The 14256-nt window shown below is 43.7% G+C and overlaps 1 protein-coding gene across 2 annotated transcripts in view; it reads left to right on the top strand.

Moving 5' to 3' along the window:
• The window catches only part of LOC143294531 (uncharacterized), a 23795-nt gene that overhangs the window by 3862 nt on the left and 5677 nt on the right, over window positions 1-14256 (top strand). For both annotated transcript variants that reach the window (XR_013056910.1, XM_076605896.1), the window contains exons 3-8: window positions 1267-1431; window positions 3627-3797; window positions 5109-5182; window positions 7897-8094; window positions 13260-13487; window positions 13845-13988. Coding sequence is in view for 1 of the 2 variants with exons in the window: in XM_076605896.1 (XP_076462011.1) it covers window positions 1267-1431; window positions 3627-3797; window positions 5109-5182; window positions 7897-8094; window positions 13260-13487; window positions 13845-13988 (980 nt within the window). In the remaining variant the exon portion in view is untranslated. The remainder of the gene's footprint in view (window positions 1-1266; window positions 1432-3626; window positions 3798-5108; window positions 5183-7896; window positions 8095-13259; window positions 13488-13844; window positions 13989-14256) is intronic.

Raw genomic sequence — 14256 nt, forward strand, 5'->3', positions numbered from 1 at the left:
ATCAAACTGAGCATCTTGTCGTTCAGATGAGACTATGAACCGAGGTACTGTTGTGTGCAGCACGCTCTTGGCACACTGAAAAAGAACCCATAGCCACAAAAGTGTTGTCCTCCGGCAAAACTCTGTCCAAAAAATCCATGAAGATAGGTACACATATATATATATATATATATATACATATATCATTATATGTGTATGCATGCACTCAGGCCTGACTAAACATGTTGGGTTATGCTACTGTCAGGCATCTGCCAAGCAGATGTGGTGTGACATATATATATATATATATATATGTATATATATATATATATGTATGTATATATGGATTAGTCCGAATGCAGTGACACTTCCTTGAGGAACCCGAAACTGATCTTCCCCCTTGACCTGAAAGAATAACGAGGCTAGGAGAGTAAATGATTAACAAGCAATAAAGAATGGTAACTCTCTCAGTACACAAGGCACACAACTCAGCTAGCACACAGGTAAATAAAAGGTACATTGGAACAAACCCAAACACTTTCTCAAAGAAGGTAGCTCATGGCTTGTCCTTATGCCGATTATTTGACATGTGCACACACAACACGGCAGCAATTACAGAGGACATGTGCAAACACAAATTAGCTTTTTTACTTGAGACTGGCATAGCTTTTAATCCTGAAATTAGCTGTTTAATTGAGACTGGCATAGTCTTTTAATCCTGATAAAGCTAAACAGAATATATTATGGACAATACAAAGCAAACACACATGGTTGCCTTGATGGTTATTTGTCTCGACATGAAAGAATATTGTATTGTATTGTAATTTGTATTGTAATACTTTTTTTGTCACAACAGATTTTTCTGTGTGAAATTCAGACTGCTCTCCCCAGGGAGAGCGCATCGCTACACTAAGAGCGCCACCCTTTTTTTTCTTTTTTCTTTTTTTCCTACCAGCAGTTGGTTTTTTTTTTAATATTTGTTTTCCTATCGAAGTGGATTTGTCTACAGAAAGTTACCAGGGACAACCCTTTTGCTGCCGTGGGTTCTTTTACGTGCGCTAAGTGCATGCTGCACACAGTACCTCAGTTTATTGTCTCATCCACGTCCAGACCACCACTCAAGGTCAAGTGGAGGGGGATAGAATACTGGCGACTGTTCTAAGTGGATGCGTTACTTCTAGGATAATGAGACTAGGAGAGTAAATTCATTTGACTCGACATGAAAGAATAATGAGGCTATATGATGTAGGGGAGTAAATGATGAAGAATCTTTTCCCCATGCCCCAGATACCTCCTCGGAGTTTGTGTGCGAGCCAGACGAGTACAGTCAGCTGGTGGAGGAGCTGAAGAAGAGCGGGCTGGTGAAGGATCACCGCCAGGGCCTCAAGACCTACAAGAAGACCTTCTGCGGCAAGGACTTTGTCGACTGGGTGGTCCGCACCAAGGGACTGGGTGAGTGGGTGAGGCTTGGTTCAGCTCCTGGGTGGCTGTTGGCTGTGAGGGGTTGGGGAGGGAAGGGGAGGGGGAGATGCTGGTCGGTTGGGTGGGGGGATGAGGCAAAGGAGTGGGTGTGGGCAAGGGGGATGGGAGGTTTGGGGGGGGGGGATCACTGCAGGGGCTTCAGGGCCTACAAGAAAGACCTTTTACGGCAAGGAGTTTGTCGAGTGGGTGGTCCACACTAAGGGGCTGGGTGGGTGGGTGAGGGTTGCCACCTCCTTGGTGGTGGCTGTGACTGTGAGGAGGGTGGGCTGGGGAGGGTAGGGGGGGGGGAGATGCGCTGGGGACGGGGGGGGTTGGGGGGGAGGTGAGGGGAGGGAATGCGTGTGTGTGGGGTCTGGTGTGGGGTGTGTGGTAGGGGAAGTAGGGGGGTGTTAGTGGGTGGGTGGTGTGGTGTGTTTGTGGTGTATGTGTTAGAGGGGGTGTGTGTGCAAGTATGAGTGTATGTGTGTGTGTGTGGGAGGGGGTGGTGGGGTGGGGGGAATGGTGTGGTGTGTGTGGTGTGATATATGTGTGTGCGTGTGTTGGTTTGTGTGTGTTTGAGGTGAGGTGTGTGTGGTGTGGTGTTGCATGTGTGTGTGTGTGTGGACTGATACTTAAAAAAAAAAGATATTCATGACACAGAAGCGCTCAAATAATGCAAAAATGATAATAACAATGTTCATAATGATAACCATGCAGATGGATGCTCATGTCTTCCACAGGGAGTGAACTCATGACAGTTACAATATAAGTTAGACATGCATAGATATATAGTATACTACCATACACAAACAAGCATGTGCACACACACTAACACACAAGCAAATACACACACACACACACACACACACACACACACACACAACCACACACCACACACGCACACACACACACACACACACACACACACACACACACACACACACACACACACACAGCCTGCAGAAGTTCAAGTAGCACACCATGCAGTCAGTAAGATGGAACGCAGAACTGATGAGATGTTTTTTGGATTGCTTGTCATTAGTCTTTTAATTCTTTCCTGCAGTATGTGTGAAACAAAACAAATTTTAGTTCAAGAGGGTATTCATGGAACAAGCATTTATCATATCCTTTTTTTTTTTTTTTTTTTTTTTTTAACATCTAGTCATCTGGGCAAAGAAGAATTTAAAAAAAAAAAGAATGAAATAATCACAAAATAAACTCCGTCAATAACTTTCGTTTCACAGATGGTCAAATCTTCTAGTCAGTCATGTAAGCTGCTGCTTCATCTTCTTGTTCTTCAGTGTTTATAGACTGTAAGTCTCCCCCACCTGTGCCAACCTCTGTGTGTGGACTTTTTTTTTTTTTTTTTTTTTTTAAACTTGTTTTTTATTCACTTCACACAAGTACAAGGTGGAAAACAATCACAAACATTTGTGGGTTTTTTTGTTTGTGTTTTTTTAAGAAAACAAAACCAAAAAAACCAAACAAACACACAACTGGCCTCCCACCCCCCCTCAACTGTGTGTGGACTTTTATGTGTATAATCTTTTTGCTTATTTGTTTATTTATTGATTTTTTTATTTTTTACCTTTCTTATTGATTAGCCATCCATGGCATGGCATACTGCATATGAACCCAGTGAGAGAAATTTGATACACACCAGCTGGTGACATATGCGTGTAGAGCTTTAAGAATATGCGCTATAGCAAGACATCTTAATAGATAAATGAATGAAGAAGTGTTGCTACTGCTTGATCTGGCTTGAAATTTAAACAAGCTGTTTGGGCAAAGAAGATTCAGAGACTTATTGAGCTGTATTTTAGGCTGCCAGGGTAATTCAAGAAAACACACCTTCAATAACAGAATTTTAAAAAAAAATCAGTTTATAAAAAGAAAATGAATAAGCGCATAAATTAACATCTTTAATCTCGAGCCAGATGGAGGAAAGTTGATCAGATCTTGAAATCTGTTTCTCTGTTTGATTCACACTGGGAAACAGCAGTGGAGAAAAGTTAACTAATCAGGTCTTGAAATCTGTTTCTTTACTTTATTCAGATCGGGAGACAGCAGTCAGAAAAAAGTTGATCAAATCTTGAAATCTGTTTCTTTACTTGAATCAGATCAGGAGACAGCAGTCAGAAAAAAGTTGATCAAATCTTGAAAATCTATTTCTTTACTTGATTCAGATCGGGAGACGGCGGTGGAGATGGGTCAGAACCTGATTGACAGTCACTTTGGGCACCACGTGAAGGCCGATGAGGAGTTTCAGGATGCGGAGGTGTACTACCGACTGCTGGAAGACACTGAGACAGGTGCCCTCAACGGGGACACCATCAGTCAGTGTGAACCGGGCAAAGGTAGACCACTCTTCGGTTTTGGTGGTGGTTTTTTTGTTGTTGTTATTTTTTTGTTCTCCATTGTTATACTTTGGTTTGGCGTTTGTGTTTGTGTTGTGTGTGTGTGTGTGTGTGTGTGTGTGTGTGGATGTCTGTGTGTGTGTTTGTGTTTGTGCTGGGTGTGTGTGTTCGTGTGGGGAGGGGTGTGTGTGTGTGTGGACATGCATTCATGCATGTGTGTGTGTGTGTGTGTGGGTGTGAGTGTGTGTGTGTACATGTATTCATGTATGCATGTGTGTGTGTGTTGTGTGTGGGTATGGGTGTGTGTGTATGCACAGGCATTCCTGCATGTATGTGTCTATGTGTATGTGTGTGTATGTGTGCGCGCGCGTGTGTGTATGTGTACATGCTTTCATACATGCATGTGTGTGTACATGCATTCTTTTTTTTTTTTTTGCACCTTTGATCAAACATCCATCATCACCTCATGGAAGAATGGATGACAATAGAATCTATAATGTGTCAGCTACTTAACCTGTATTGTATTGACCAGAGAACCAGTATGTATTATGTATTGACTTTGGAGCCTACAGTGTATCGACTACATAACCTGTTTTATATTGAGTGCATAACAGGTATTGTATTGACTGCGTAACCTGTATTGTATCGACTACAGAACTGGTACTGTATTGACTACAGAACATGTATTGACTACATAACCTTTTTATTGTATTGACTACAGAACTGGTAACGTATTGACTACAGAACATGTATTGACTACACAACCTTTTATTGTATTGACAACAGAACCTGTATTGTATTGACAACAGAACCTGTATTGTATTGACTACATAACCTGTAATGCTTTAAGTACAGAACCCACCATCGTTCTGTTGTATTGACAACAGAAACTATATTGACCACCGAACCTGTATTGTACCGACTTCAGAACCTCAGTTGTATTAACTACAGGACATGTATTGACCACAGAACCTATATTGCATTGACTATAAAACCTACGTTCTATTGGCCACCGAACCTGTATTGTACCGACTTCAGAACCTCAGTTGTATTAACTACAGGACATGTATTGACCACAGAACCTATATTGCATTGACTATAAAACCTACGTTCTATTGGCCACAGAACCTTTATTGTACCGAATACATAACTTACATTCTGTTGGCCACAGAATCTGCATTGTATTGATTACAGAACCTGCCTTCTATTTGCCACAAAAGCTGTACTGTGTTGACTATGATTATTGACCTAGCTGTTGACAGTGGTTGTGCTGATGTGAAGCTGACCTGCTTTTGTTAATAAAAATTTCAGCCACACAAGTTGGAGAAGATCTGCGCAAACTAATCCTGAAACTGTACAGCGCTTTCTTGTCGCCGGATGGAAAGGTGTGTAGATTTTTCTGATATGCACACACACACACGCACACATATATGTACACGCATGCATGTACACACACATGCACGCACTCGTGCGCACTCACTCACGCACACGCACACACTCACACACTAAGTGCAGAGACAAAAATGATTATTTTTTGTGTCGAACATTCTTATTGTGACATGAGATTCTGTGCCCTTAATTTGGAGGTAAATCTGTACACACTTATGCAAACATAATACACACAGGCATACACACACATATGCCTGCCTGCATGCACACACACACACACTCACACACACACACACACACACACACACACACACACACACAAATGTACACACATATGTTGAAATAGAAGAAACATTCATAATAATAAAAACTTCATTTCCCTTAATCATTATCGGGAAAAAATCTCACAGCACAATCATACAAGGATGAAAGAAAACATCTTGATTCTGTGTAGTTTTATTATAACAGTCATTTTCATCATAAAATCCCACCTCTAAAACAGACCACTGACTTTGTTGGTGAAACACGGCATGACATTTTTGTTTTCAGACTGCTGGCAGAGATCATTTCGTTCCCCACAAACATGTGCAGAAGTGAATGAAGCCACATGATAGATCACTATAGCATTGCATTGATGTATTATGATGCAGTTGTTTAGATCTGAAAGCGAAATATGTCGTTTTCATTATATCTCAATAGAATCTGATCAAACTCTTGATAACATACATGTCAGCTACTGACTTGACTTTGAATCCCCACCCCACCCCCCACACACACACCTCCACCACCACCGCCCCAAAAAAGCACCAGAAAAAGTCATTTCACTCATATATTTATTCAAAAAAAAGCCAGGAACCTCTGTGCACATTTTTGTCACCTTCTGCAATGGCGAAAACTCTTAACATTTGGTGGCAGTGCTTGTTGTTTGTTTTGTTTTTGTTTTTAAGTTAAATTTTGTTTGCTGATAATGTGGCAAATCACTTCATGACTGCAGGTAGATCATGTTATTTAGATCGGGAGGGTGGTGGGGGGGGGCAAAGAATGTTATTTTGACTGAATCCAGGCAGCAGCTGTAAGTACATAAGATTCATCCATCAGGTCAGGGGCATGGCCCTTGCTACTGGTACCATGTAACCCAGCACTACCTGCTGCATGTGAAGTCACCCAATGACAGACCAGGTGGAGGAGGAACCTTTCCCAATGGCTGTGAAAGCGGAAGAGGATGACCAAAGGGCAGGGGGAGCTCTTATCCTTGGCTGGACCGTGAGCGTCGGTAGGCAAGAGAGTGGGGAAGGGACTGCACGACTCTTTACTATAGAAAAAAAAAAAAAAAAAAAGGTCACCTGTGCTATTCAGGCAACCAGGCTAATGTCGGACAAGAGAATACTGGCCATTAAGGAGAAGCGTGAGCAAAGGAAGCAGGGCTCAACTTCTGGAGACATTTTCCCTTGCAACACCTGTGGGAAGTGCTGTAGAATTGGCCTCTTCTCCCATATGAGGACACACACTGACAGATAAGCCTGCCTGCCTACTCGTCCGTCGGTCTGACGGGAGACTCCATTCATCCGCTTTAAGTGCCTGTGGTACTATATTTTGTTCAAACTCGCGTGCAAACCTCTTTCTAGCATTTAGATGTTGGTGCATTACAGTTTGAGTTTGTTTCTCAAGGGGGCGTCACTCTGTTCAGACAATCCCATATTATGCTACACCACATCTGCTAGGCAGATGCCTGATAGCTGCATTACCCAACGCGCTTGTCAGGCCCTGAGTGTTTGCATATGTACTTGTGTACTTATCAGAGTGGATTGCCAAAGGACAACACTTGTGTTGCCATGGGTTCTTTTACAGTGCGCCAAGCACATGCTGCACACGGGACCTCAGTTTATCGTTTCGTCCGAATGACTAGATGCTCAGTTTGATTTTCCAATCAAAAGTTTGGAGAAACGTTGAGAGCGGGGTTCGAATCCAGACCCTCACGGACATTGTATTAACAGGTAAGTGTCTTAACCATTCTGCCACCTTGCATGACATTGGTGGAGCGGTGGCCCAGTGGTAATGGGCCTGACCAGGAAGCGAGGGTCCACAGGTTCAAATCCTGTATTCAGACCAGGATTTTTACTCTTGAGCAGCAGCATAACCCAACTGAACTCGCATAGTCAGGCCTTCAGGGAAAACGCAAAAAAAATGAAATAAGATAAATAGATAATTAAAAAATAAACAGTTGATAATCATAATAGTAATGATGATAATAGTAATGATAATAGAAATGATAATAATAATAAAAGTGATAGTTATAATAAATATCAATTGATGAATTAGAAAAAAAGACAAATGATGAATGATAATTGAAAGAAAAAAGAATTTTAAAACGATAAATAAAAGGAAAGAAAACTAAAAAAGAATGATAATAATAATAACAATATCAGTTAAAATAACGATAATGTACATAGGTGAAAATGAATAAATAGATAGATAAATAAACAAACAAACAAGCAAACAAACAAACAAACAAACAAACAAATAAACCGACCAACCAACCAACCAACCAAAACAAAACACAAAAAAACACAAAACCACCTCAACACACACAACACACACCCACACACATCATAATACACAAAACTTAATTTCAGTTAACTCCCTTTCTTTCTCCTCCGCCCCCCACCACACGCCCACCTCCTCCTCCCCCTACCACCAACAACAACATTAGAGGGTGGACTACAAAGGAATCGCCAACAGCGACGAGTTCCGGCGCTACGTGCAGCTGGCACGAGAGCTGCAGAGGGTCAACCTGCAGGAGTGTGGGCGCGAGGACAAGCTGGCCTTCTTCGTCAACATCTACAACGCCTTGGTCATCCACGCCAACATCGTCCGCGGGCCCCCAGTCAACCTCTGGCAGCGCTATAAGGTGTTGCCCCTTTTCGGGTGTGTCGTGTGTGCTGTGTTGTGTCGTGTTGTATTGCGTTGTGCTGTGCTGTGTTGTATTGTGTTGTTTTGCATTGTGTTGTGCTGTGTTGTGTTTATTGTATTGTACTGTATTGCACTGTATTGTTATATTGTACTGTATTGTTGTATTGTTTTGTTTGTTGTACATGTATTGTATATATTGTATTGCATTGTGCATTGCATTGTCTTGTGTTGTATTGCATTTTATCTCATTGCATTGTATTGTGTTGAATTGTTGCATTGTATTGTGTTGCATTGTATCGAATTGCATTGTTGTATTTTATTCTATTGTGTTTTGTATTGCATTGTATTGCAGTGTATGAAATTCGGGCTGCTTTCCCCCAGGCAGAGTGCATTGCTACACCATTTTGAAAATATATTTTTCTGCCTGCAATTTTTTTTTGTTTTCCTATCAAAGCGGATTTTTCAACAGAATTTTGCCAGGGACAACCCTTTTGTTGCCGTGGGTTCTTTTACACGCGCCAAGTGCACGCTGCACACAGGACCTTGGTTTATCGTCTCATCTGAATGACTAGCGTCCAGACCACCACTCAAGGTCTGGTGGAGGGGGAGAAAATGCTAGCGACTATCAGATTTGAACCAGTGTGCACAGATTCTCTCGCTTCCTAGGCGGATGCGTAACCTCAAGGCCAACACTCCGGTAAATACTGTGCCATCATGATCACTCAGGGTTCGTGGCCCCCCCCCCCACCCCCCTCCCCCTCCTTCCCCTTCCCCGTTTCAGCAGTGTTGTTGTGTCCATGGGAGAGACAGCATACTCTGATTTACCTCACTCCTCCCGGGCATGAATTTCCCAAGATTCGAACCCGGGGTCCTCAGATTAAAAAAGTCCAACGCTTTAACCACTCGGCTATTGCGCACGTCACACAGTGATTATGAATTCACTGCCCCGATGGTGTTAAATGGCAATGGGACCTTTAACCTTTAACTTTAACGTGTCAATCTGATGCAAACTAGGCCAGTTGGTTTGGTCTGTTGGCCAGCAGATGGGTCTAGCTTGCATTAATAAGTTTGTCGTGGTGAGTGTATTCAACCAAAATGGGAGTGTAATGCAACCCTCATCCCCCCTTCACTAGATGTCTCTGGCTGTGTCTCTTTCTGTTGGGTCTCTCTATCTTGTCAGTTTGTTGTTGTCTGTGTCTCTTTCTGTCTATCTGTCTGCCAGTGTCTTATTTCGTAGATGGAAATGTACAGTGTGTGTGTGTGTGTGTGTGTGTGTGTGTGTACCGTGTGTGTGTGTGTGTGTGTGTGTGTGTGTGTGTGTGCACTGTTTGTGTAAGAATGTGTGTGCATGTGTGATAGTGACAGATGGACAGACTGATCTATCTGTATATATTGACCAAAGTTTCAGCAAGACAGGGGTTGACGGTGGTGTGGCGATACAGATGTGGCAAAAACTGACGTCTCCATGAGAGGAGGGATTGAAAGGCCACAGACAGACATCAGGCATTTGGTCATGTCTTGGTGAACTGAATAAACTGTCACTAGAGCTGTCATTATCGAAACTTACATGGGGAGCAGATTTTATGTACACCTGTTTCACTGATCAGGGTTTGAGGTCCCTTTTCAGCCTGAACAGTCAGCATAGGCGGCAGAACAATCACAAACCTACGTTTTGCCGACGACATTGATGGACTGGCTGGAAAAGAAGAAGAACTGGCAAGCCTGGTCAAACATCTAGACAAAGCCTCCACATCGTATGGAATGCAAATCAGTGCGGAGAAAACCAAACTGATGACTAACAACACCAACGGCATCAGCATTGACATCAAAGTCAACGACGAAAAGCTTAAAACAGTCCACAGCTTCAAATATCTGGGAGCAATCGTGTCAGATGAAGGATCTAAACCAGAAGTACTCTCGAGAATTGCCCAAACAACAATGGCACTCAACAAGCTGAACACCATCTGGAACAACAAAAACATCGCTCTCAGCTCAAAAATCAGACTGATGCGTTCCCTGGTTATTTCAATATTGCTCTACGCCTGCGAGACTTGGACCCTGACTGCGGACATCGAGAGAAGAATCCAAGCTGTCGAGATGAGATGCTTTCGTAGACTACTTGGCATCTCCTACAGAGACCACATCACTAACACGGAAGTGAAGAACAGAATCAAGCAAAGTATTGGACCCTACGAAGACCTTCTGTCCATAGTGAAAAAACGCAAACTTAGGTGGTATGGACACATCTCCCGATCATCTGGTCTTGCCAAAACGTTCCTGCAAGGCACCGTACAAGGAGGCAGAAGGAGAGGACGGCAGAGGAAGAGATGGGAAGACAACATCCGGGGTTGGACAGGCTTGACGCTCGGTGACGCCCTGAGGAAATCAGAAAACCGTGAAGAGTGGAGAGGGGTGGTGGCCAGGTCAGCAGCGGTGCCCCAACGGTCTGAACCCAGACTACGGGAGAGGTGAAGGTGAAGGTGAAGGTTCAGCCTGGTGTTGTGTCCTAGGGGGAAAGACACTTTATTCCAATTTCCCTCACTCCACCCAGGTGTGAATGGGTACCTGACTTCGGTTCGGGGAAGTTTGAAATGGCGCAAGGAGAAGATTGGGCCCCACCTTCCTTCGCCAATCCTCAGACAGAGTGGATATGAATTCACTGCCCTGACTGCCGTAAAAGGTGATGGGACCTTTCACTTTTTGACCCAACATCTCTATCAGTTCTTCAACATGATGATTGCCCCTGATGGCTGGAGAAAGGTTATGGGACCTCTAACCTTTTAACCTACTGCCCTGATGGCTGGAGAAAGGTTATGGGACCTCTAACCTTTTAACCTACTGCCCTGATGGCTGAAGAAGGGTTATGGGACCTCTAACCTTTTAACCTACTACCCTGATGGCTGAAGAAGGGTTATGGGACCTCTAACCTTTTAACCTACTGCCCTGATGGCTGAAGAAGGGTTATGGGACCTCTAACCTTTTAACCTACTGCCCTGATGGCTGGAGAAAGGTTATGGGACCTCTAACCTTTTAACCTACTGCCCTGATGGCTGAAGAAGGGTTATGGGACCTCTAACCTTTTAACCTACTGCCCTGATGGCTGAAGAAGGGTTATGGGACCTCTAACCTTTTAACCTACTGCCCTGATGGCTGGAGAAAGGTTATGGGACCTCTAACCTTTTAACCTACTACCCTGATGGCTGAAGAAGGGTTATGGGACCTCTAACCTTTTAACCTACTTCCCTGATGGCTGAAGAAGGGTTATGGGACCTCTAACCTTTTAACCTACTGCCCTGATGGCTGGAGAAAGGTTATGGGACCTCTAACCTTTTAACCTACTGCCCTGATGGCTGAAGAAGGGTTATGGGACCTCTAACCTTTTAACCTACTGCCCTGATGGCTGAAGAAGGGTTATGGGACCTCTAACCTTTTAACCTACTGCCCTGATGGCTGGAGAAAGGTTATGGGACCTCTAACCTTTTAACCTACTGCCCTGATGGCTGAAGAAGGGTTATGGGACCTCTAACCTTTTAACCTACTGCCCTGATGGCTGAAGAAGGGTTATGGGACCTCTAACCTTTTAACCTACTGCCCTGATGGCTGGAGAAAGGTTATGGGACCTCTAACCTTTTAACCTACTGCCCTGATGGCTGGAGAAAGATTATGGGACCTCTAACCTTTTAACCTACTGCCCTGATGGCTGGAGAAAGGTTATGGGACCTCTAACCGTTTTTTTTGTTTGTTTGTTTGTTTTTTTTACTCTAACGTAGGTGTCAGTTTTTCAACACAAAGTACATCATCAGCGGCTATGAGTACCTTGTTTCAGTTTTTCAGCACGATGATTGCCCCTGATGGCCGTAAAATGTTATGCGACCTTTCACTTTTTGACCCAACATCTCTATCAGTTTTTCAACATGATGATTGCCCCTGATGGCTGGAGAAAGGTTATGGGACCTCTAACCTTTTAACCTACTGCCCCGATGGCTGAAGAAGGGTTATGGGACCTCTAACCTTTTAACCTACTGCCCTGATGGCTGGAGAAGGTTATGGGACCTCTAACCTTTTAACCTACTACCCTGATGGCTGAAGAAGGGTTATGGGACCTCTAACCTTTTAACCTACTGCCCTGATGGCTGGAGAAGGTTATGGGACCTCTAACCTTTTAACCTACTGCCCTGATGGCTTGAGAAAGGTTATGGGACCTCTAGCCTTTTAACCTACTGCCCTGATGGCTGGAGAAAGGTTATGGGACCTCTAACCGTTTTTTGTTGTTGTTGTTGTTGTTGTTTTTTTACCCTAACGTAGGTGTCAGTTTTTCAACACAAAGTACATCATCAGCGGCTATGAGTACCTTGTTTCAGTTTTTCAGCACGATGATTGCCCCTGATGGCCGTAAAATGTTATGCGACCTTTCACTTTTTGACCCAACATCTCTATCAGTTTTTCAACATGATGATTGCCCTTGATGGCTGGAAAAGGTTATGAGACCTTTAACCTTTTGTCTTAATGTCGGTGTCAGTTTTTTGAACACAGTGATTGCCCCTGATGGCTGGAAAAGGTGATGGGACCTTTGAACCTTTTGACCCTAACGTCGGTTTCAGTTTTAAAAACACGGTGATTGCCCCTGATAGCTGGAAAAGGTAATGCGACCTTTCACTTTTTGACCAAACATCTCTATCAGTTTTTCAACATGATGATTGCCCATGATGGCTGGAAAAGGTAATGCAACCTTTGAACCTTTTGACCCTAACGCCAGTTTTCAGTTTTTCAACACAGTGATTGCCCTGATGGCTGGAAAAGATTATGGGATCTTTAACCTTTTGACGCTAATGTCGGTTTTCAGTTTTTCAACACAGTGATTGCCCTGGTAGCTGGAGAAAGGTTATGGGACCTCTAACCGTTTTTTTTTTTTTTTTTTACCCATACGTGGGTTTCAGTTTTCCAACACAAAGTACATCATTGGTGGCTATGATGAGTACCTTGTTTCAGTTTTTCAGCATGGTGGTGATTGCCCCTGATAACTGGAAAAAAACGTTACTGGATCTTTGAACCTTTTTTACCCTAACGTTGGTTTTCAGTTTTATTTAACACGGTGATTGCCCCTGATGGCTGGAAAAAGGTTATGGAACCTCTAACCATTTTTGACCCTAACGTGGGTTTCAGTTTTTCAACACGGTGAAGTACATCATCGGGGGCTACGAGTACTCCCTGCAGGACATAGAGAACGGCGTGCTGCGGGCCAACAGGAAGGGCGTGGGCATGCTCACCAGGCCCTTCTCCAAGTCAGACCCTCGCCTCTCTGTCGCCCTGGAGACGCACGAGCCTCTCATCCACTTCGGCCTGGTGTGCGGTGCCAAGAGCTGCCCCCCCATCAAAACGTACACCCCAGATGTGAGTTTGTCAGGACATGTTTTTTGTTTCTTGTCATGAAGGAAGATGTGATTCAAAGTAAGGGGGGAAAAAAAAAAGGAAAGTGTTGTTAGACAGCGCCAAAAGCTGCCTGTCCCTGCCCCCAGTACCACCTTCTGAAAACTGACACTGCTGATGTGAGTCTAGCATGTTAAGTTTTTTTTAAGGAAATGCTCTGATTTGATTTTTGTTGAAAAAGAAAGAAATGATAATGTCATGTTCAGATGCTTAGATTCTTGTTAGACAGGAAAAACTGTGAAGGGCAGTGTGGCACTGGCATCACTTTGGTGTGTTGGTGGGCTGCCTGTGATTGACACGCTGTGGTCTGGTGGGCTGCAGGAGGTGGTCAAGCAGCTGTCTCTGGCGGCGGAAGCTTTCCTGGATGGCTCTGACGGCTGTGAGGTGGATGTTGCCAAGAAAACCGTGCACCTCTCCATGATTCTCAAGTGGTACCAGCAGGACTTTGGACGCAACGACGTGGAGGTCAGTGTGGTCAATAGAAAAAACAAAGATGTATATATGTCACAGATTGACATAAGCTCACAGATGGGCCAGCAGTAAAGTGAGATCTGTATGATCAGCGGGGTTTTTTTCCATTGCAATGGGAAGTCATTTATAACTTAGTCTTTGTGAAGGACAATGACTCTCAGACTAGGAGTGGGTGTGTTCTTGCACATGTGTGCGTGTGTGTGTTTGTGTGTGTGTGTGTGTGTGTGTGCATGTGAGTGTGTGTGCATTTGTGCAATTGTGA

The sequence above is a fragment of the Babylonia areolata genome, chromosome 20, assembly GCF_041734735.1.
Source record: "Babylonia areolata isolate BAREFJ2019XMU chromosome 20, ASM4173473v1, whole genome shotgun sequence".
NCBI classification, from domain to species: domain Eukaryota; kingdom Metazoa; phylum Mollusca; class Gastropoda; order Neogastropoda; family Buccinidae; genus Babylonia; species Babylonia areolata.